The sequence below is a fragment of the Giraffa tippelskirchi genome, chromosome 13 (assembly GCF_054371585.1).
Source record: "Giraffa tippelskirchi isolate mGirTip1 chromosome 13, T2T-mGirTip1v1.2.pri, whole genome shotgun sequence".
NCBI classification, from domain to species: Eukaryota; Metazoa; Chordata; class Mammalia; order Artiodactyla; family Giraffidae; genus Giraffa; species Giraffa tippelskirchi.
The window spans coordinates 67,821,082-67,845,072 of record NC_137287.1 but is presented as its reverse complement, the minus strand read 5'-3'; the positions used below and the strand labels follow the sequence as shown (position 1 = coordinate 67,845,072).

The window sequence follows — 23,991 nt, the reverse complement described above, 5'->3', positions numbered from 1 at the left end:
TTTCAGACTTCTGACCTCCCAACTGTGAGATAACAGAATCATATCTGGCCACCTGATACGAACAGCTGACTCATTGGAAAAGACCCCGATGCTGGGAAAGATTGAAGGCAAAGGAGGAGGAGGCAGCAAAGGATGAGATGGTTAGATAGCATCATGGTTAGATAGCATCACTGACTCAACGGACATGAATTCGAGCAAACTCTGGGAGATGGTGAAATACAGGGGAGCCTGGTGTGCTGCAGTCCACGGGGTCCCAAAGAGTCAGACACAACTTAGCAACAGAACAACAACAATTGCTTTAAGCTACTGAGTTGTGGTCATTTGTTATGGCAGCAGTAGAAAACAGACATGGTCTCCAAAGCTGGGCAGGAGTAACCAATGCAGACAAGTGGCACCCATGTCACCAGACACTGTGACCAAGCCAGTCGTGTGGCCAAGACAATGCTGAAGCAGTTTTCCAGAGGAAGCTCCATTTTATCATTCATATTTCTTCAAGGAGTGAAAAAGAAAAAGAACAAGAAGAGAATCGGGGAGAACTATACTAATTACACTATTAAAAGAAATCACTCATGTATAAAATTATTCAAATGGGGGGGTAGAAAAGATTTGACAGAGCGCTTGTCTCCCTGTCTGAAATGTAATACTGTGCTATCTAAGCCTGGAGGACAAAGGAATATTCTACAGGTGTCTCTGTGTAGTATTTGAAAACAGGAGCCCTTACGAGATATGATCCACTTTCAATCATGTTCTTCTCAAACACAGGGGCTCTGATGGAGATTACACATTAGCACAGGTAACGTGGACAGCTTTGAAAAGTTTACTTGAAATATCTCATGCTTAGCAAGCCAAATTTATGAACATCTTTATTTCTGAGTAAAATACAGGACAGCAATCTGACTCCATGTGCTCTTTTGGGAAATCTAACTCGTTTATGAATTTCTCCACTCATTCCTCCATTCATTTATTCCTCCACTCATTCATTCAACAACTGCTTATTAAGCGTATAGTGTGCACCAGATACATATCAATGACATGAACACAGGGAATGGAAACTTCAGTTCCCTTCCCTAAAGCCTCAGGGAGTTTATGGTCTTACGTATGATGGATGCGGTGAAACACTTGAAAATGTTTCAAATAAATACAAGGTAGGTACCGACCAGAAGAAAGAAGGAAAAGGACACAAACGCTCACCTCTGTGCGGGCCTCCGCATCACACGCAGTTGCAGCAACGGTGAGGGCGGCTTTGCTCTGCACGATGGTGTTGGCTGAGTGCAGCGGGCTGAGCAGGGCGTGCATGACGTCATGGCTCTGGATGCCCAGGCGCAGGGGCTCCTGCATGGCCATGTTCGTCAGCACCGTGGCTGCGTTGGCGATGGCTCCGTCTCGTTTGCTGGACAGGGTGTTGATTAACGCGTCTATACCATCACCTTCTGCAGCGGCTCTGGGTCAACGAAGGAGAAATGAATGCTGTTCACTCCACTTCAAGAACTGATCTTTGGAGCGTACAGCTAAGCTTATAAAACAAACGAGTGCATAAAGACAATTTCAGAAAGAAATTAATTTACCTGGGTGATGAACCTGGCATTGAAGCACTGGGGATTTAAATGGAGTCTGGTGGGGGTAATGTCAGGTTATGAATGAATTTAAATAATCCTTTCCCTACATCTGCAGCTTTGGGTTGTAGAAAAATGCATGATTGCTTCTTAGAAACTCTACTACAGCTGTTCATTTTTTAACTCGGTAATACTTATAAGATCCAGAAATTCCAATTCAGTAGTTACTGAATTCTATTAAAATATTTCTAACCAGTAAGAAACCAAAGCTTAAATAGGAGGAATGAGTGAACATGGAAATTTAAGATCAAATTCTTCAGTTTGTCTTCTTTTTAAGTGAAGCTGTTAACTGTAGGTAGATGTTAACATGTTTGAAGGCAGCAAATCATTTTGATGGGTGAATGTTGCTTTTATAAATTAAACATCAAGATCAACATCGTGATATTGACAAAAAATAATTTTAGTAATGTAGGCATATCCAGTTGTTAAATTTCCTATTTCTAGTCTAAAAAGACTACCATCATCCATTAATATATTATCAACATTTTCTCACAATTAGAAATCCTAAACCTTCTTATACAAACACTATACTTTCTATAGTCTTTGCTTTGTAATCACTCAAAAAGCTCATAAAAGAGTATAAATTAAAAAGACATAATTTTAACGAGTGAAAGATTATCTATGTTCTTTAATGTTTGGAGTTGCTTCAATTATGATGTTTCAAGCAATAAGGTGTATAGAGCATCCTGGTTTTAAAGGAAGACCCCAAATTGTATTAAAAATCTGTTTAAATCATCATGGGAATAGAAGCAATCAAGACAATAAAAGTACACTTAAGACTCCAATAATACTAACATCTCTTTTGAGTTATATTTGACACTTAAAAAATTTAGGATCATATTAATAACCAAAATTGAAAAAAAAAAACAAACCTGAGGCTATATAGTTTAGCTCATCACCCTGCATTCTGATGAGTTCAATTTAATTTGGCTTTGTCACCTAAATTTGCTGATGGTGAAGGAGAATTAACGTGTCAAAACAGAAGTCATCACAATTATTCATCAGAGGGGTAGAATACACATATGACCTCAATAAGGAGACTGGTAGCTCTAGGTGAAAGGAAGCTGTGATTAGGCACAAACTAGCTCTGAAGGAGACTCAACTGCAGCCATTGGGCAGGAATGAAATGACATCATCTGGAGAATGAAGGGCTCCTTGGTGTTGACCTTGAAGGCAGCTCCCACCTCTGGTTTATATAAATCCATCCAGAAAACACACCATATTGTCACCAAGGCAAAGTGAGCACTCAGTTCCGTGTTTCTCCTCCTCCAGTCCCTGGTGTCTATTTAACCCTCTGTGTCATCTCCCAGTCTTTCTCTGGGAAAGCATCCTTTAAAATTTGGTTTGATGACAGGTGACCAAAATTTGGGAGGAAGCCCAAGAAAAATACTGAGAGGAAGGCTCTGCATCTCACTATGACAGACTGAGGGACAGCATTTAATTTCCTTTCCTAGAGGATAAAATAAACATTCAAGATTATTTCACATTACATCTCTCTTCTATTATTGACATGGTGGTCATTTGATTTTATGAAGAAGAGAAAATTTGAGGCTCTAATATAGTCTAAATTTGGTAGAACTGCTCATATTCAACTTACAGTAAAAATTGACATAAAAACTACCAGCAATAATTTAAAATTATGCATATCTTCTAATTAGTATATGCTTCTTCTTGTTCAGTCACTAAGTTGTGTCTGACTTTTTGTGACCCTGCGGACTGCAGCACACTAGGCTTCCCTGTTCATCACCCAACTCCCGGAGCTCCCGAAACTCATGTCAATTGAGTCAGTGATGCCATCCAACCAATCTCATCCTCTGTCACCCCCTTCTCTTCTTGCCCTCAATCTTTCCCAGCATCAGAGTCTTTTCCAATGAGTCAATTCTTTGCACCAAGTGGCCAAAGTATTGGAGCTTCAGCTTCAGCATCAGTTCTTCCTGTGCTTAAACCTCAAAATATTTTATTTCCTTTGACTTATTTTTCATGCACTTAATGTAATCCATTCCTTAAACCAAATACTTTGTGATTCTTAATCATTATAAACACACCTTGATTAAAATGTACTTAGTGGTTTTAGATGTTCACTTTTTAACACATCTTGGAGTGTAAAGAAAGAGCACACAATGACATCCATGAGAGAAGCCAGAAGTATTTTAGGTAAATGCATTTCAGTAAATTCTCAAAGGCTTTGTCTTTTGTGTGTATCAGGGAGTTTACAGAAAATTTAAGTTAGTACATAGGATCATACTCCATCATTTTAGTTTCTCTAGTTTATGTTTGGTTTTGTTTTGTTTTGTTTTTTAAAAAAAAAAACAACTCCTGGGTCATGGAGACACAGGGATTTTTCATCAGGTGTGCCTCCGCTCTCAGTCTTTCTGCTTGGATTTTGCTTCTCTCTTTCTCCTGTACCAAAGCATGTCTGGCCCTGGTTCATTTATAGTCTACCTTCTGCTCTTCCTTTGCTCTTTATGGAGGCAGTAAAGGGAAGTACATTTTTATGTACTAGCTGTTTAAAAAGCTCAAAGATTCTAGACACAGTGGAATATAGCTTTTACTAAATTGAACATAACTGCCAGCACCAAATCATACATGCACAGCTGGGAGAGCAATGTAATATAATGTGTACATATCTGTCCGTAATTTGCTATGTGCAGCTCTAAGTGCAAAATGCATAAATGAGATTAAATTATGATATGGAAAATCAAGCTATTAGTCTTACTTAAAAAAAACTAATTTCAGTTATAGAAATGGAGTGCAGAATTTGTACTTAAAAAAAAAGAATTGCATTAATTTTGTGTCTTTCAAACCCAGGACACTATGTCTCCTTTCCCCCGTGTCTAACGTATACACAAGCCAAATGCTATCCTGTTCTAAAACACATTTTCAGTTTCCTAGATGAAACAGCATTATTCAAATGGATAGGATAGAAGTCAAACTGCTTTGTTACAAAATACAGAATTACAGGGTCATATGTCATCACGACAATCTGAATCTATTTTCTGATATTTACTATCATTAGTCTCCATCCGGTTGACTTTAATCAAATAAGAGTTTAAAATGTAAATTCAAAAAAAACGTTTAACCAAACTAAAAACCAAATATGGGGATGTATAAAAACATCTATTTATATCATATGATATATGTAGATAGAAGTGAAGTTTGACATGTCATGTCTGTCAATTTATTACCAAGTCCTGACTATTTCCCTCTTCTGTATTTCTCAAATCCCTCCCTTTCCTCCGTCTCCATCTCTCTCTCTGAATCCAATCCAATATCCTATCTTAGGGATTGATGGAAGTTCTCTCCTAACACACTTTCCCCCTCATCCACTCCAAACCTTTCTCCATCTTACAGTTAAGTGATTTAAAAGATATACACACACATATATTTATACATATATATGTATATATACATATATTTATTTGGCTGCACTGAGTCTTACTTGCCACATGTGGGATCTTCTTTCTAAACCTTAGTTGCAGCACATGGGATCTAGTTCCTGGACTAGGGATCAAACCCGGGCCCCCTGCATTGGGAGCACAGAGTCCTAGCCACTGGACCACCAGAGAAGTTACTAAAGTGATTTAAATTTTTTTCACTTCTTTTATATTTTTATTGGAGTATAATTGCTTTACAATGTTGTGTTAATTTCTGCTGTATGACGAAGTGAATCAGCTATATGTATACATATATCCTCTCCTTCTTGACCCTCCCTCCCACCCCTCCCTTCCCATCCATCTAGGTCATCACAGCACGGAGCTGAGCTCCCTGTGCTAAACTGAAGTTTCCCACTAACTAGTTGCTTTGGCACTATGGTAAAGAATCCACCTGTGAGTGCAGGAGACACAAGAGAAGTAGGTTTGATCCCTGGGTCAGGAAGATCCCCTGGAGTAGGAAATGACAACCCACTCCAGCATTCTTGCCTGAAAAATTCCATGGACAGTGGAGCCTGGTGGGCTACAGTCCATGGGGTCACAAAAGAGTCAGACGCAACTGACTGACTGAGCACGCAGCCAAGTGTATTTATGTCAAACCTCATCTCCTAGTTCATATCACCCTCCCTACCTGACCTCGTGTCCACACATCTATTCTCTATGTCTGCATCTCTTGAAACTAGGTTCATTTTGTGCCATTTTCCTAAATTATGCATACATGTGTTAATATGTGGTATTTGTTTTTCTCTTTCTTAGCCATAAAAGGGAATGAAATTGGGTCATTTGAAGAGATTTGGGTGGACCTGGAGTCTGTCAAAACAGAGTGAAGTAAAGTTACTTTTTAAATAATAAATATAATCATGTTTCTCCTATACTTAAAGCTTCCACCATTCCCCATTGCTCAGGATAAAGCCCCAGATTTCTCATGTGTCCTCTGAGGTTGAGCATGAGTTGACCCTGTCTCCTCTGCCACCCCCACGCTCCCTGCCACCTCTCCCTGTCGCTGTATCCCAGGCCTTTCTGGCGACCTTGCCAGGCTCTGTGTCACCTCAGGGTGTCCTGACATTCTGGTCTCCCTGCCTGGACATTTCTTCCCCCAATAATTCCCATTCATCTTTCAACGTTCAGCACTAATATCTCCTCCTCAAGGAAGAATTTCTTGACCCCCAAACTAAGTTAGGTCTCTTTTTCACATGAGCTCAGAGCATGCGTTTGCTAAACATAAAAGTTTCTTTTTGTTTTAAAAAATGAGATTTTGGTACAAACGTTCATAGTCAGAGAATAGTAACCATCTCAAAATATTATTTCATGGCACATGTTATGGAAAGAATTCAACACAAAGTTTTTTTGTGTGTATTAAGTCCCCAAGCCCCACAGTGAAAAACCACTTACATCAGGGGCGCTAAGAATACTAAGGAAAAATTCGGCTGCACAAATAGCCATCTATTTTACGCCTCCCTGTATTTACTATGCTGTTTCATGTCTGTGTGCCTTTGCACTCATGCTCTCTTCGCCCCAAACGCCCTGCCCTTTTTCTCCCACACCTCTGCCTGAGGACCACCAGCTCACCCTACAAACCAGCTCACTCGCCCCTTCCTGGGTGAAGTTATCCACGTCCATTACTGCCCCTCCTTATTAGTCACTCCTCCTCTGTGTCTACGCCTGTTACCTACTTCTCAGGCAGCCTGCGAGTCTTTTTATATCCCCAGTGCTCAGAAGATCAATATGTTTTAATTGACTTGAATCACCTCAAGGGGAGTGATGAGAACTTCTGCAGGAGTTGAGAAAAAGAGAGGGAAAAGTACTCAGCTCAGTTTTAAGTTCACAAGAAGGGAGAGGACTCAACAGTATGGGGATCTCCGCTTGTATCACTTGAACAGCTGCTCTTGAAAGCGGGTTATTTCCTCCTCATCCCTGGGCTTCTCTAATTATAGAGTGAAGTCATTTTTATAGGAAGTTTAATAGCTGAATCTTGCACTTGACACAGTGTCTTTGGGATCTACTCCTTTCAGAAATCTAGGGATGTGGATATTCTGTCTTTGCCAACACGGTGGACTGTTTATTTGGGCTCTGTCGTCGGAGGACATGATTTGGTACCTCTCGGATGTTGATTCTTACTGCTGTTGGGAGACTCACACTTAACCCATCTGCAAAGGCTGGTTACATGAATCAAGGGTGACCTTGGGCCGCACAGAAAATCTGTTTAACAGAGCCCACATACCGGGGAATATGTGGAACCCGATGGAACAGATGGTAATATTGGCAATCAGAACCATGTTTGTTAACAGTGATTACAACCATTCCCACCAGCACGGCTTTTCATATGTCTCCGTGAGGTTTGTCACACCGAAGAAAGACATATTGGTGGCAGACACGCTGTGAGTGGGGCGGGGAGGTGAATGTGCAGCAACGACTGGGGGTTGGCGAGTTTAATTGCGGGTTCCCGCAAGTCTATACAGGTGTGAGGGGGGTGGGGTGTGGGCCGCTAAGAGAAACAGATCTCCTGATTATCACAGCCAGATTTGGATTTGGATTTGGAATGCTGTGAACAGGATTCCTGACTCTCATCCCAGCCAGCTTTTCAAAGGTAATGACCCGAGGAGTCGAGGGTGTTCGTTAAATTGATCGATTTCTGAGTCCCAAACAGCCGTCACCCCGAGGCAGCCCCACAGCTGCAGAAGACAAAGAAATGTGCCCCCTAACTCTGGCTGAATGAACCCCAGGATTGACAAAAGTAGCCAAGAGATTGTCTCTTTTCAAAGAAATATTTAAAGACGTTTATCCTGTAGCAAGGGACAGAATCATGATTAAACTGCAGGCAAAAATCTTAAAGAATGTAAAGTAACATTATTATTAAAGTGAAACCCAGCCATAAAAACAAATGGAGGAAGCTTTGCATCCTATAGCAAAATAAGAAAAAAAATGCAAAAAAAATTTTTTAAGTATGTGAAATCAAATTGTTTCCATCATACCGAGGTGCCCTAGGAGGTATGATTTGGGGGCTTCCAGAATATGCTTTTATGCTACAGTCGCTGCGAAATCATGATTTTTCCAGAGAAAACTGCTAGTCGCAAGGAGTCGAGTACACCCCAACCCAGCCCCTCCACAGAGAACACACAGGGTTTGGGTTTTTTTTAACCAATTACAAGGCAGTCAGTCAAGGTGCAGGGAAATCAAATGTAATTTTCTTACAAGTGACATGGAATCTTTATTGACCTATCTGTTCAATCAGGACACTTCACTTCCATACATGCCACCTTCTGTCTCAAAAAGCTGGCATGCCTGCCAATAATAAACTAGGTGCCATCAGGAAAGAACTGTCTTCATTTAACATGGCTGACTTGTCTCCTGATAAAATAGGAATAATGGTCAAGGTGTTAGAACATTCATAATAAGTGGCTTCTGCAGCTACCAAATGTTTCTGTTTAGCCTGGAAGTCAGTCTGTTTACATATCTGGATGTGACAGGGGCCACAATCCCAAAGTAATTAGAGATACCACGTTGTTGATTTTAACTAAATAATAAGGATGCTGAAATCTCTAGTGCCACTGCACATTAAAAAAAAAACCCCACCAGCCATTGCCAGGACTACCCTCAGCTCATCACCCTTGGCATTAACTACCCTCTAATGTGCTTCTTTGAAGAGACCCTCTTTGACGAGCTGTGTCATTCCTGTGACTCCTTTCACAACCCTGGTGTCATGTATGCCCCTCTCTATGATATTGTGCTGTTTTATTTAATCCATACTGTTATTGCCTCTGAAATTACCTTAAAATTATTCATGTGTTGTCTGTCTTCCTGTCCAACCTGTAAGCTTCATGAAAGCAGTTTCATGGAACCATTGTTCCCTACCGTACCCCTACAGCCTAGAGCAGTGCCTGGCACACAAAGAACACCCAAGTAACAGTGAAATAACTTACACAAGAAACCAAAATTCACAGATAATAACTTCCTTAGCCTTTGGGATAAAATGATAAAAGTGGTAAAGAGTGATCCCATCTATTCCTTGTGGAAATTTGTGTTCCAGGCTCTCTGTGAGCCTGGATCAAGGGTAATCACTTGGACATGCAAAATATAATCCAGATTCCATTTTTGTTTTGTTTTTGTTTTATAGTTAAGAAAGATAAAATATAGTGAGAGAATTGCTCAGGGAGCAAGTCAATCAGCAGACACAAAATTAAAACCATGGTGATCTAACTTTTAGTTCACTACCTATTTTTTTGCGATTATTAATATCTTAAGCTTTAAAAAATCTTGTAGTTTCTAGGGGGGAAAAAAAAAGCCAGCATCTATTTGGTTTACTTCATCATTCCTTAGGAAATGAGAAATAGGGGAGACCATTTTGATGCACAGCATTTTGGGAAATTCTTACTAACCTTTCAATACATTTTTTTTTCTTCTTTCTTATTCTCTTATAAAGAGAAAACAAGGATGAGGAGGACGTGAAGTGATAACGGGGAAAGGAACCTGGAAGAAAGGTGGAAGGAGGGAGGAAGGAGAGGAGGGGACGGAAGCTCACTTCTCCAAAGGGGGTGGAAACTCACTTCTCCAAAGGTGCCTCCACTCTGGCGGAATCCAAAGAGACCAGGAAGGCAGAGGGAAACATTTTGGTGGGAAGATTTGGAGAAGCTCAAAGTCAGGGAGATAGTGAGCAGAAGGCAGAGAAAGAAAAATCATGAGCTTTCTCTGGATGTAGGTAGCCGACTGCCTCAGCGTATAGTGTCCATCCCACCTCTGTGACCTTGAACAAGGACTGTCCTTCTGTTTCCTCATTTGCAAAATGGACATGATGATAAGACTCACTACATCCTAGGGAACACTTTGAGGATTTAGTGATACATTCCATGTCAAGTACTTAGCTCAGTGCCTGGCCACACATTCCAGCTATCATCATCATTTCATCATTGCTATCAACATCATCATCACCACGTCACCATCATTATCACATCATTACCCACGCCTACTCAGTGAGCCACAAGGGCAGAGATTTTCCTATAATCCTGTCTCCATTTCTGGGATCATGGGAAAATAGCATCCTATTTCCAAATTTGCATCTACGTATGAACTTTTCATTTTCAGACAACTTTTCAGCTAAACAGTCAAATCTCCAACCCCTGCAGGGCTGGAGCTGAAGCAATTTCCTCAAGCATCATACCCAAGTCTTTGCTTAGGCAACAAATGAGCAGTGAAGGCTGCTTTCAGAGGGATAGAAAATCATGGAAAAAGATTAATATAAAAAGTCAAGGATGAGTAAAAGTGGAATTTATGTAGGTATTAAGCATGGCTTCAACTTGAGAGAGAAAAGGATCACACAGTATAAAGTTATCCAAACTGTTTGATAATTTCCTCTTAAAATCAGTTACATTGGAAATTAAGCCTGAAAGAGGTACCAGCAAATTTAAAATAAGGTTATGCAAATGTAAGTCTTTGCTCTCCAGGTAATAAAAGCAGGATAGATAATTTTCTAATTGAACATTTCATGGGATTCACCTAGCCTCGACTGGTAGCTAATAAAATTCAAACTGTGAAGGTCGACTAGGCATCAACTGACACAAAATGGGGATATGGAATTGACTTGTTTCCTTGCAAAATCCAGCTTTTCATTCTATATATTCCTTAAAATCAGAGGCATTTATCAATATACAGTTAGCAGAGAAGGAATCTAGGTGCTAAGGTGGGTAGAAATAGAAAGTAAACTTGGATGGAAATAAGGAAAGAATACTGCTTAAGTTTACCATGAAGGTGCCTCCCATATATTTTATCTGTTAATTTCAGAAGGCTCTTAAGATAGTGAAGAACACTTTAAATAAGTTTTTTGCGGTATCATCCTGAATACAAAAGTTTGATACATCCTTACTACAAAACTGAACTTTCTAAAAGGAACTAACTCAAGTTGTCTTGGAGGATTCTCATCTTACGAGCATTTTAATTCAAAGGAGGTAGCATCTGACAATAAAGTGATATAAGTAAGAATTTTAAAACCAAATAATTTCTGTTATACAAAGTCAAGAGCAAAAAATTCAGCTCTGGAGTAAGTACCGTAACAAGATTAATTTATGTCGGTTAAGCGTATTATATTTATCGTATGCAGCACAGCTGATATTCAGCCACCAGGACAATGAATGTGTCAAAATATTTTGAAATGACTTCACCTTAAAAGGAGACAAAGACATGCATCTATTAACACACAGTTAGCAGTTATCTCTTTAAAAGCACCACAATGGAATGCTTTCCAGACCACGATCTTTCAATAATGTTTTAAAATATTATTTTAAACACACTGAAGAATATTTCGGGTTAAGTCAGTGTGCATTTTCACTAAAATACAGAGCAAATTTTCCATTACCTTTTCTGCCCCTCCCCCAACATCTTCCTAAACTGCCACTAGGGGTCAGTATGAAGACACAGTTCCTCCACTGTTAAAAGGAAAATGGACCGCTTGAAAACATTTTCCCCCCGCGGTGAAAAGCCCTAACAAAGACCATAACTGCACAGCTTTAGCATTACCAAGTCCAGCCCATACATCACGTCTGTAACATGAGTTTGCATTTTTCCTGAGACTGCATTTTAATGTTGTAAATCACAGTGGATTATTTCTATGGTCAATATTTCTTTGATTAAAAAAAAAAAGTATTGTAAATGACAAGATTACTTATTCCTAAGTGAATCTGTGTGGATTGGTCAAGAAGTATGATCTAGAACAGATGTTAAAGTTTATTTTCAAAAGGGTGATGGTATGCATCTCTAGCCATCTGGGAGATATATATATATCTTCCTGGAGAGGAATGGCAATGTGGAAGTGAATCTTGTGATGTTTTGCCAACTTTAAGAGAGGTGTTTTGTCCCCTCCTTTGAAATGACCGTCATCATTCATTGCACTGCAGCCTCAAGTGCACAAGAAAATATAGTACATCCCCTACATAGGAACCTTCAAGTTGTGAACTTTCAAAGATGCATGCGTACTCAGAGAAAGGAGGAGGAAGACATAATTGAAGAGCTGAAGAGATTCACAATGCAGGAAATGGCGGGGGGGGTGGTTCTTTATTTGAGGAGACACTGTTAGCTTTTGAGACACAGGACTCAAATGTTGCATGGTACACAAAACTTGCAGCAGCCATCAGGAATGCAATCCAGTATGTCAATGACAAGAGAAAAACCTACTACCCAGACATCGCTGGATCCTTTTTTCAAGAGGGTAGATAGAATTGAATCCAGCAAGGAACCAAAACCCGGGCCATCAGCATCAGGCATGAGTGAAACTGCAGCTTGCGCTCCATCTCCTATTGCTGATGACCCTTCAGCTCTACCATCTCCCACCTCCCCTTCCTCTTCCAGTCAGTAACTCTTCTTGCCTGTTCACCTGATGCCAGTCCCTGTGTGCCAGCCATTGTAATGTACTCCTGTACTTTTCAAGGTGCCGTACTGTGAGATTAAAATTGTTTTACTTTTTGTTTTTTACGTACTATTTGTGTGAAAAGTATTATAAACCTATTACCGTATTGTACTACATAGCCAATTATGTAGGTTGGATACCTAGGCTAACTTTGTTGAATTTATCAGCAAAATGAACTTACAAATTGAACTTACAAATAAGCTCTTGGAATGAAACTCATTTGTATGTAGGAGACTTACTATTCTAAAGAGTAGCACTAGTCTATATTTAAATCTGCAGAATAAAAGAAAGTAAAAGAAATATTTGTAGAAATAAATACATAAGTACACTACCTTCCACTAACCCTATTTAATAGAGGGGTGGATTTTTAAAAAAGCTTTGAAAAGTGGTTTTCAAACACTAGAGAGATTTAACATTCTAAGAAATTATTCAAGGTCAGGCCCTTCCCTGACAATACTGAATGGATAGAGAGTTGGGTCACTGTGAATAAACGAAGTGCTGTGTATTCTTGATGTTTTATATGTGGCACATGTTTAAAAGATTTTCTCTACATATTACATGAGTTTCTTAGGTGTGTGCATGCATGCTTGGTCACTTCAGTCGTGTCCTCCTCTTTGTGACCCTATGGACTATAGCCCACCAGGCTCCTCTGTCCATGGGATTTCCCAGGCAAAAATACTGGAGTGGGTTGCCTTGCCCTCCCTCCAGGGGATCTTTCCAACCCAGGGATCAAACCCAAGTCCTTTCTCTTTAACTGGCAAGTAGGTTCTTTACCAATAGTATGACCTGAGAGGCCCATCTTAGGCCTAGTACCCCAATAAATAATTCTACTAGATATTAAAATGATTCAGTTACTGCTTTATTTCTGTGTTAGTGAAGAGAAATATGAATACTGATAATACAGAATGACAGGTCATCCATATAGAATGAGGACATTGAAAATTTCCCAAAGCTCTCAACATGCACATCCGTATAATTCGAGGGCATTCTGTCTCTTCCTGGAGTCACTTTGGGGTGTTCTCCCTACTCATCCCCTCATTTCCTTTGTTGTGGTCCTGACCATAGGTCACATGATGGCAGAATGGTCCCTAGAGAAGAGTTGTCTCTGGTAGTGTGGAAGGCAGCAGTGGCCCAGCAGTCAATCAAAAAAAAAAAAAAATTTTTTTTTAAAGTAACCACTATATATGCTGCCTTGAGTCACTGCTATTGTGGGAAGGGCTATTAAAAACAAAAAAATTGGGCTTCCCTGGTGGTCCAGTGATGAAGAATTCATCTTGCAATGCAGGGAACACCAGTTCAGTCCTTGATCTGGGAAGACCCACATGCTGGGGGACAGCTAGGCTGTGTACCACAACTACTGTGCCAGTGCTCTGGAGCCCGTATTCTATGACAAGAGAAGCCACCGCAGTGAGAAGCCTACGCACTGCAACTAGAGAGCAGCCCCCACTCCTCGCAACTAGAGAACCCACTCATAGCAATGAAGACCCAGTGCAGCCATAACTAAATTTAAAAGTTTAAAAAAAATTTTAAACATTAAAAATAAGGACATGGAGATAACAAGTTCTCCAAGATTTAAGGAAATCACCCAGTTCTTTATGGAGATACCATGCAGTAAATATGAAGAATCAAGAGTGATTTAGTATGATATATATATATATATATATATATATATATATATATACACAACAGAGACTTGATTGAGCATTTTCTATAGCAAAACCATAGTTGCAGCTGGCCTCTCTATAAACATTAAAGTAACTGTAGTTATTACTTTTTGTAATTTAATCTTATTCATGTTTTATTTCTTAAAATAATTGTATCTTTTGAAAAATATCTAGTTGGCAATCGCATAATTTTCTAATCTTTTCACTGTTTACCAGTATCCAAAGTTACTTACTCTTGGCATTGGGGAATGAAAAGCGCTGAACACTTCTCATTTCTTGGAATAACTGAAAAACTCTAATTCTGATCAGATCCAACAGATGGCAGTGATGCTATAAATTAATAGTTTAAACTAGTCTAATATAGAGAATCTGCCCCTCAGGAAATGTCAACCAAAAACAAATGCTCTCGGTAGTTATGCAAATAATATAAAACTTTGATACGACTAATTGGATTTAAGAAGTACAACGTAAATATGTAGTTTAGCTGAAACAGTACTTCTTTCAAAAATAAACAACTTCCTCCTTTCTGAAAAGTGTTATAAATTGAGAATTGTCAAAAAGATTAACAATGAAGCAAAGAAAGATAATGGTGTCCAAAGTAACTAACTGGATTACATTTTTAATGCTTTTTAAAAAAATTATTTATTTATTTGGCTGCACCAGGTCTTAGTCGTGGCATGTGGGACCTAGTTCCCCAACCAGGGGCTGAGCCCAGGTCTACTGTATTGGGAGCTCAGAATCTTAGCCACTGGACCATCAGGAAAGTCCCCTGGGTTACATATTTATATAAAATTTGTTGTTTCTGTTTCCATTTCCACCTATTTCTTTCTATGGGGGTTGTTTTAACCTCACTTGTTACTTATTCACTTAAAAATGCTTTTACTCTTTTCCCTCCTATCAGTTTAAATAAGTGACTCCGGCTCTTCTTGTCCTCTTTTCCTGTACCCTCAAATAGTTATTTTTATTCTTATTCATTGCCTTTTGTCCACTCTGGTGACCTTTATTCTGCAGATAATACAGAATGAAAAGTATGGCTAGAAGACTCTTAAAACTAAGTTGCTCTCCACTTTGTGAATGAAATTATGTGAAAACAACACAATACAGATGATCACTTTCTATTTTAGTTATCGGCATTGGTTGATAACAGACAAATCTTCTTCCACTGTCATTCTCCTTTTGATTGTGTTGTTGGTGTGTGCCCATCCCCCACCGCACCCCCAAAATGCTATTATGGGACAGGGACTCCTCTAGATGCTTGTTGTGTGTCAGTGAATTAAACAAAGGTGCTGGGAGCTGGTCAGAGAACAGAATGAATGAGCTGTGTGTTGCTAAGAAAACGCTGAGAGCTCTGAGAAAAGGGCAGCAGGAAAGGAGGATGGAGAAGGTACGTGGGTGGTGCGCTGTGACCACAGTGGTCACCATCGGCCTTCTTGGGGTGGCATTTGGGCAGACGAGGGGGTGGGGAACTGCGTGGTGGGCATTCATGGAGTAGAAGAACATTCCATACAGAAAGGATGGTCTTTTAAAAGGCCTAAAGCAAAACACTCCTGGGAGGTGAACAAACTTCCAGAATAACTTTATTGTCTATTATACTCTTCATCTTTTTACTCCCTGACATTGGCTTGTTTGTTTATAAGTAACAGGGTTTGTGTTTGTTGAATTATTTTTTAAATTACACTTTCACTTATCCATAACTCAAAAATACCTGGAGACTTCACATATCCAGAACACACATGAGAACTATCAGAAAATAAAAGAAAGAAAAGAAAGAAATGGCCTGTGAGGACCAAAACACCACTTAGAGACGTGGCCTCAGGCCCTCCATTTTTGTTTTTATATAAAATTTGATAAAGCCAAGTTACCTGGTATCTAAGCTTTACACTGACTGAAAAGAAGGGATTTGAAGAGAACGTTGGCAGGGTTGGCCCTACCCATCAACTCTAGAGACAGCAGTGAACATTAACACTGCCAGCCTGCCGTAAGGAGTCAAGAAAATGTATCAGCCCAAAGGCGCTCCACCTGGAGGCTATCCTCAGCAGCTGGGCAAGCACCCGCCTTCCCTAAGGGGCCTGAGTGCACTACCATGGAGTGTATGACAGCCACTTACTCAAAATGATAACCACAGTGCGTCCCCTTCTCCCCTCCCAAGTTTAATGACAGTACAATCAGAAATTTGGAAGGGGAGGATTTTAGAAGATTTTGATTCAAATTCACTATATATTTTAAAAAACCTTTATTGATTATACAAGTAAATTTTCAAGTGTCCAGAAGACTTTATCTAGGAAGCCACATCCACAGACAATAACAACGAGGCAAGATCTTTTGGTACCAATTAAAGTCATAATTATTAAAGTTGAAAATCTTCCATAAAGAGGTATGGGTGGTCTGGTGGTTTGTCACTGCTACCAAATTTCTCATCATCATATTTTTATTTGTCTCTGTTTTTGATTCTTAGAACTTTGACATTCATTCATTGTCATATTATTTTATTACATTTCAGTGTGTTTTCTTTTGGAAGAAAGCAAGATGTGTGCAAATCTGAATTCAGGTATTTTAAGTTATAAAGTTTTATGCATATTATAAAATTGTGTTTTTAGATTATAAAAATACTTTGACTTTAAAAAAGTATTTGCCAATTTTGCCAAAATAAAAGTCATCACAAAGTATGCTCCTCCTTCCTCCAGTTGGTTTTTTTTTTTACTTTAGAAAATTTTGATTTACCCTCAACGTACATAAAGGAAATTATACCAGCATCATATGTTGCCATAACAAGCCAGTGATCATCTAATTCATGAGGTGAGTCTCCAACTCCAGAAGGTGCCCTGAGTTTAAGAATTCGAAATCCATTTTAGGCACCGTGAGATATGAATGTAGGGGAAGGGGTTACATTTTAACAACAAAACTGGAATTCTCAGCCCTTCCCTGCATTTTTTAAAAAAAAATTAGGCTGCTGCTGCTGCCGCTGCTGCTAAGTCGCTTCAGTCGTGTCCGACTCTGTGCGACCCTATAGACAGCAGTCCACCAGACTCCGCCGTCCCTAGGATTCTCCAGGCAAGAATATTGGAGTGGGTTGCCATTTCCTTCTCCAGTGCATGAAAGGGAAAAGTGAAAGTGAAGTCGCTCAGTCGTGTCCGACCCTTAGCGACCCCATGGACTGTAGCCTACCAGGCTCCTCCGTCCAGGGATTTTCCAGGCAAGAGTACTGGAGTGGGGTGCCATTGCCTTCTCCGAAAAATTAGGCTACCACATATCAAGTATCCCAAAGGCTACCAAAGGTACCTGGAAGACATCAGCTCTGGGTTTTTGCTTTCTTCTCTTACTACTAATACTTAGGTGTGATGGAAAAGTGACTTTCTATTTCAGTTCCAGTTACCCAGCATCAGAGCTAGGGACTCAGCCTTCGATCCTACAGTACATTGCTAGGAAAGGGGATGAAATGGACTGTTTCCAAAAAGTGATACTGGAAACACTCACCCATGCTGAGTTTGATATAATTTTTTAAAGATGATTTGAGTAGGTACTACAAATAACCAATCATCTTTGTGGTCTCTTCTGTTGTAGTTAGCTCAGGAGACCCTAGGAGACGACTAGAAGAATCAACAGTGGGGCTTGCTTGTTTTCATTCCTTTTGATTGATCAAAGAACCTTTTTCAACCCCAGTTCTCAGCATTTGACACAGACAGGTCAAATCTGACTCTGTATCTTTCTCAAAACCATTAATTTTCAGTATCTTTTAGCTCAAAAAGTCCAAAGTAAAAGCTACATAGACCTCAAGAAAACAATAAAACCACTTTCATTCAGGTCCCATTTCCCTTAGCAGACATAAGTTGGAAAAAGAAATCAGAATGTACAGTACATGATAGGTTAAAGAAATAACAGCAATTAAAATTGAAAATAAAAATTAAATTACAAAAGTAAAGCTGATTATCATAGAAGAAAAGTCAGGCACCATCTAGTCCTAATTGAACTCTCTGTGGACAAAATGGAACTATATTGGCAGATAACAAAAATTTGATAAATGGAAAATTGAGAGAAAATCTGAAGGCAGCTTCTTTGAGTATTACTTATCATCTTGGTTGTCTAGGATGTTACAGAAAACTGTGAAACAAGGTAAGCCAGGCAATCTCACATTATATCAAGACAGCTATACAATCTAGAGGCCTTTTAGAGTATTTTAGATAATATATAAATCTAAACGCACTGGAGATTGAAGCATTTTGGTGTCACTGATAAGATTTTTGCACTGGTGGGACTATACTGGAAAAATCATTGAGTATGCTCTTTTCAAATTGTTACTTACTGATATTCTAGAAATGTGTGTGCTTTCATGCACATGATGATGCACCCTGAATTTAGGAAATTATTGTGTCAAAGATTGTAGCTCTTAAAGGAACACAGTTTTGTTTTGATGCTTATGCATTTCGGCTACATTTTTATTGCGCAGTTAGATTTTTAGTCTTTCCATTAAAGTCTTATAAAATATTTGTGTGTGAGTAGAGAAAAAGAAAGGGTAAGAGATAGATGAACCATATGATGGGGGTGGCGGAAGATAATTTTAGCAGCAATGCCAGAAAAACATAATATGTGAATGTTAAAAACTGACGTAATGATACGGTTAATTTTATGGGTCAACTTGACTGGGCTAAGGGGGCCCAGAGAGCTGGTGAAACATTGTTTCTGAGTGTGTTTGTGAGAGTGTTTCTGGAAGAAGTCAGCATTTGAATGAATCAGCAGACTGAATAAAGACTCCTCTTTTCAATCTGGGTGGGCATTATCCACTTCATTGAGGGACTATACAGAACAAAGAGCGGGGGCTTCCCAGGTGGCTCAGTGGTAAAGAATCCGCCTGCCTATGTAGGAAACGCAGGAGACAAAGGTTTGATATCTGGGATGGGAAGATCCCCTGGAGGAGGGAACGGCAACCCACTCCATATTTTTGCCTGGGAAATCCCATGGACAGAGGAGCCTGGCAGGCTATAGTCCATGGAGTCATAATGAGTTGAATCATGACTGAGTACAAACACACAGAACAAAGAAGGAGGAGGATGCGGCAGCCATCATCTGTTTTCCTTGGACATCAGTGCTCCTGGTTCTCACACTGGGACTGACCATCACCACCAACTTTCCTGGTTCTCCAGGTCACTGATGGCAGATCCTGAGACTTCTCAGTCATCATAAGCTCATGAGGCAATTCCCATAATAAATCTCATTATACACACACACACACACATACACATCTTCCATAGGTTCTGTTTCTCTAGAGAGCCCTAATACTCATACCATATTTAGGGAGGGTAAATAATTGTTTTTTACTCTTCTTTATTTATTTAGGTTTTTCATTGAGGTTACATCAGTTTGTAACATTATACAAATTTCATATGTACATTATATTTCTACTTCTGTAAACACTATGGTGTGCTCACCACTAAAAATTTAGTTTCCATCCATCACTACAGTTGATCCCCTTTACATGTTTTGCATTCCCCCTGCCCCTTCCCCTCTGGTAACTATTGCTCTCTCTCTCTTTTTTTTTTTTGTATCTTCAAGTTTGTTTCTGTTTGGTTGGGCTGTTCATTAATTTTGCTGGCTAGTTTTTTATATTCCACATAAAAGTGAAATCAGATAATACTTTTCTTTCTCCATCTGACTTATTTCACTCAGCATGGTATCTTCAAGGCCCATCCATCTTATTGCAAATGGCAATAATCACTTTATTTATGAAAGTTGCCTTCTAGAAATTCTTACTGTTTTATAAGCAACCTTAGCTTCTGTAGAGGAAATAGCACGCCTTTGGAGTCCAATAATAGATCAGGCTTTAATTTCCAGCTCCTCTATTTGAATGAATATGTGTACCTAGGAAAATTAGGGAAACCTGCAGAGCCTCTGTTTCCTCAATTAGTAGATGGATTATCTTGACAATTAAAACTTTAAATGAATATAAATTACATGCCACCCTGTTTGGAATACAGAGGACATTCCTTTTCAGCGTTTTCCCATAAGTATTTACCGACGATACGTTGTTTTCAATGGACTTTTAAAGTGTTTCTCGATTTTATATAATGTTTGTCCTTTTAAAAACTGGTTCTTGAAATTTTTTTTCTTGATTTATCAATATTTGTAGAATGTTGTCCTTAGTATTTCCCAGCATTATCCAATTTTCTTTGTTCTGGAACCTTCTACAAGGCTTAGCCTCTTACCTGCATCAAATGTCTGACTTATTTTCCCAACAAGCCCAGAAACCCTTGAGATTTCATGATGTTTTTGGAAAACAGGCCTATCTGCCGACTCTTATTTTCATAAGGGTTCCTAAGGAATAACCCAACATAGAAGCATCTGAAAGGATATGTAAACTGCCTTGAAAGGCAGGAGATTACAATGAGCTCATCTTGGCCTGTTAAATATCCTACAATGAGTCAGTGTTGAATGAGTCTTTTTGTACTTACTTCGCATTAGCAGGATTGCAGGTGGTCAGATTTGCCAAGGCAAGGGTAGCAGCTTCCCTCACTTCTTCACTGTCACTTTTTAGCAACTGAATTAACTGAGGGATTCCTACAGAAAAAAGAAAAGTAAAATGTGACTTTACAGATATCCATGTGAAATAGAATATGGCAGCCTAAACATGTTCAGTGGAGAAGGAAATGGCAACTTACCCCAGTATTCTTGCCTGGGAAATCCCATGGACAGAGAGGAGCCTGGTGGGCTACAGTCCATGGGGTCGCAAAAGAGTTGGACACAGCTTAGAGACTAAATAACAAAAACAACATCTTCAAAGTGGCTTTTTCCAGTGTGCTTACCTTGATTATTGAAAAATTCTTTGCTGCCCGAATTCTCACACATTGCCGAAATAGCTTTGGAAGCGGCAATTTTAGTTCCATCGTTTTCAGAACCCAAGAGGGTTACAAGACATTTTTCGACTTCTAGCTCGTGAAAAAGTTTTCTATTTTCAGCTTTCATAAACCAAAAGGGGTAAAAAAAAATCAGAATTTTGCTGCAAAAACTGTGCAAATATAAAGACTTCTCCATACAAAAATGATGGGAATTCAAAGTATTTGTTAGCTTTAATCATAGTCTAAGCTAAACAAAATATATACCTATTTAACCTTTAGAACATAGTGAATATGCAAAATGAATTATGGGCATTGCACTTTTTTCATATTCTCTTATATGACATCAATAGTACGGCAGAGAAAATTCTATAATAAGAAAGAGGCAAGTAAGAAGACTTAGTAAGAACTTACTTAACACCAGTCATGTACTATATTCACACATGCTGTCTTCTCACTGAGCACAAAACCTGTTTATTTTAAATACAAAGCCCAATATTTGAAGAATGCCTAAGATGTACAAACCTGTGAGCTAGATGCTCAAGAGAAGGGCAAAGAAAGTAAAAATGAGTAATAAAGTGTGATTCCAAGTCTTAAGGAATTTATAATCATATTTTTTCTTGTTACAATACATGCTGACATAGCAAAAATGAAAATAATTTGCTAAGTTGCCATAAACATAACATAAACATAGCACAATTCTGTCTGAAAACAAATAAAGTACCTATCATGATATTCACCCCACTATAAAACACTAAATTGAAACCCAAGGTATTCTTAATGTTCTTTTTGTTCCTGATGTTTTTCTCTAAAATTTAGTTCGATTTTCTAATAAGTGACAGCCTCATTACTATACAAAAGCAAATACTACACTGAATTAAATTCAATGCTGTATTTAGAGTATATAGAATATTAAACAAATTTTTGTTTTGTGCTGCTTCTCTATTTAATCCTAAATAAATTACTATTTAATAAAAGCATATACTAGGCAATATTTACATTAAATCAAACTCATTTTTAATGCTATAATAAAAAAAACAAGCTGGAAAAGAAACAGTTTACAAATAATTTCTTGCTATTTACAGTTTCATAGAAAATTTTGTCATAAGTTTGATTCTCATTAATAGATTGCCAGGAGAAATATCAAAAATCTCACATATCAGATGATACCACTCTAATGGCAGAAAGTGAAGAGGAACTAATGAGCCTCTTGATAAGGGTGAAAGATGACAGTTGAAAAAGCTGACTTAAAACTTAACATTCAAAAAACTAAGATCATGCCATCCAGTCCCATCACTTCATGGCAAATAGAAGGGGAGAAAGTGGAAGCAGTGATGCATTTTATTTTCTTGGACTCCAAAACCACTGCAGATGGTGACTGCAGCTATGACAAACCTAGACAGTGTATTAAAAAGCAGAGGCATCACTTGGCCAGTAAAGGTCCATATAGTCAAAGCTATGGTTTTTCCAGTAGTCATTGTGAGCGTTGGACAATTAAGAAGGCTGAGCACCAAAGAATTGATGCTTTTGAATTTTGGTGCTGGAGGAGACTCTTGAGAGTCCCTTGGACTGCAAGTCATTCCTGAAAGAATCAATCAATCAAGTCAAACCAGTCAATCCTAAAGGAAATCAACCCTGAATATTCATTGGAAGGACTGATGCTAAAGCTGAAGCTCCAGTACTTTGGCTACCTGATGCAAAGAGCCAACTCACTGGAAAAGAATCTGATGCTGAGAAAGACGGAAGGCAAAAGGAGAAGGGGGCAGCAGAGGATGAGATAGTGAGATAGCATCACCAACTCAATGGACATGAATTTGGAAAAACTCCGGGAGATAGGGAGGATAGGGGAGCCTGGTGTGCTGTTGTCCATGGGGTCACAAAGAGTTGGACATGACTTAGCAACTGAACAACAATGACAAGTCTTTAATAAAGTCAATGTAAATGATTAAAATAGAAGGACATGTGACATATGCTCTTAGAATGTTAATGTACAAAAAAAGAATCAGTCAGTTCAGTTGCTCAGTCATGTCTGACTCTGCGACCCTGTGACTGCAGCACACCAGGCCTCCCTGTCCATCTCCAACTCCCAGAGTTTACCCAAACTCATGTCCATTGAGTTGGTGATGCCATCCAACTATCTCATCCTCTGTCATCCCCTTCTCCTCCCGCCTTCAATCTTGCCCAGCATCAGGGTCTTTTCAAATGAGTCAGTTCTTCACGTCAGGTGGCCAAAGTATTGGAGTTTCAGCTTTAGCATCGGTCCTTCCAATGAATATTCAGGACTGATTTCCTTTAGGATGGACTGGCTGGATCTTCTTGCAGTCCAAGGGACTCTCAAGAGTCTTCTCCAACACCACAGTTCAAAAGCATCAATTCTTTGGTGCTCAGCTTTCTTTATAGTCCAACTCTCACATCCATACATGACTACTAGAAAAACCATAGCCTGGACTGGTGGGACGTTTGTTGGCAAAGTAATGTCTCTGCTTTTTAATATGCTGTCCAAGTTGGTCATAACTTTTCTTCCAAGGAGCAAGCGTTTTTTAATTTCATGGCTGCAATCACCATCTGCAGTGATTTTGGAGCCCCCCAAATAAAGTCTGTCATTGTTTCCACTGCTTCCCCATCTATTTGCCATGAAGTGATGGGACCAGATGCCATGATCTTAGTTTTCTGAATGTTGAGCTTTTAGCCAACTTTTTCACTCTCCTCTTTTACTTTCATCAAGAGACTCTTTAGTTTTTCTTTGCTTTCTGCCATGAGGGTGGTGTCATCTGCATATCTGAGGTTATTGATATTTCTCCCAGCAATCTTGATATCAGCTTGTGCTTCTTCCAGTCCAGCGTTTCTCATGATGTACTCTGCATATACACAAACAAGCAGGGTGACAATATACAGACAATATACCAAAAACAGAGAATATTTTGGTAGAATAAAGATCTCTACAAAAAATGTTGATATTAACTTAGATTACATCGACATGTGGAATTAATTCATTACTCGTGCATATTTTAATTAACTTTTTTCCCCAGAGATATATTCAGAAGTTATAGCAACTAGGTTTCCACT

The 23,991-nt window shown here is 39.0% G+C and overlaps 1 protein-coding gene across 20 annotated transcripts in view; it reads right to left on the bottom strand.

Moving 5' to 3' along the window:
* Positions 1-23,991, bottom strand: part of ARMC3 (armadillo repeat containing 3) — an 84,100-nt gene that overhangs the window by 25,343 nt on the left and 34,766 nt on the right. For all 20 annotated transcript variants that reach the window (XM_081556731.1, XM_081556732.1, XM_081556741.1 and 17 more), the window contains 3 exons: positions 20,896-21,048; positions 20,545-20,650; positions 1,192-1,441 (listed from right to left, as the gene is read on the bottom strand). In XM_081556731.1, the coding sequence (XP_081412857.1) occupies positions 1,192-1,441; positions 20,545-20,650; positions 20,896-21,048 (509 nt within the window). The remainder of the gene's footprint in view (positions 1-1,191; positions 1,442-20,544; positions 20,651-20,895; positions 21,049-23,991) is intronic.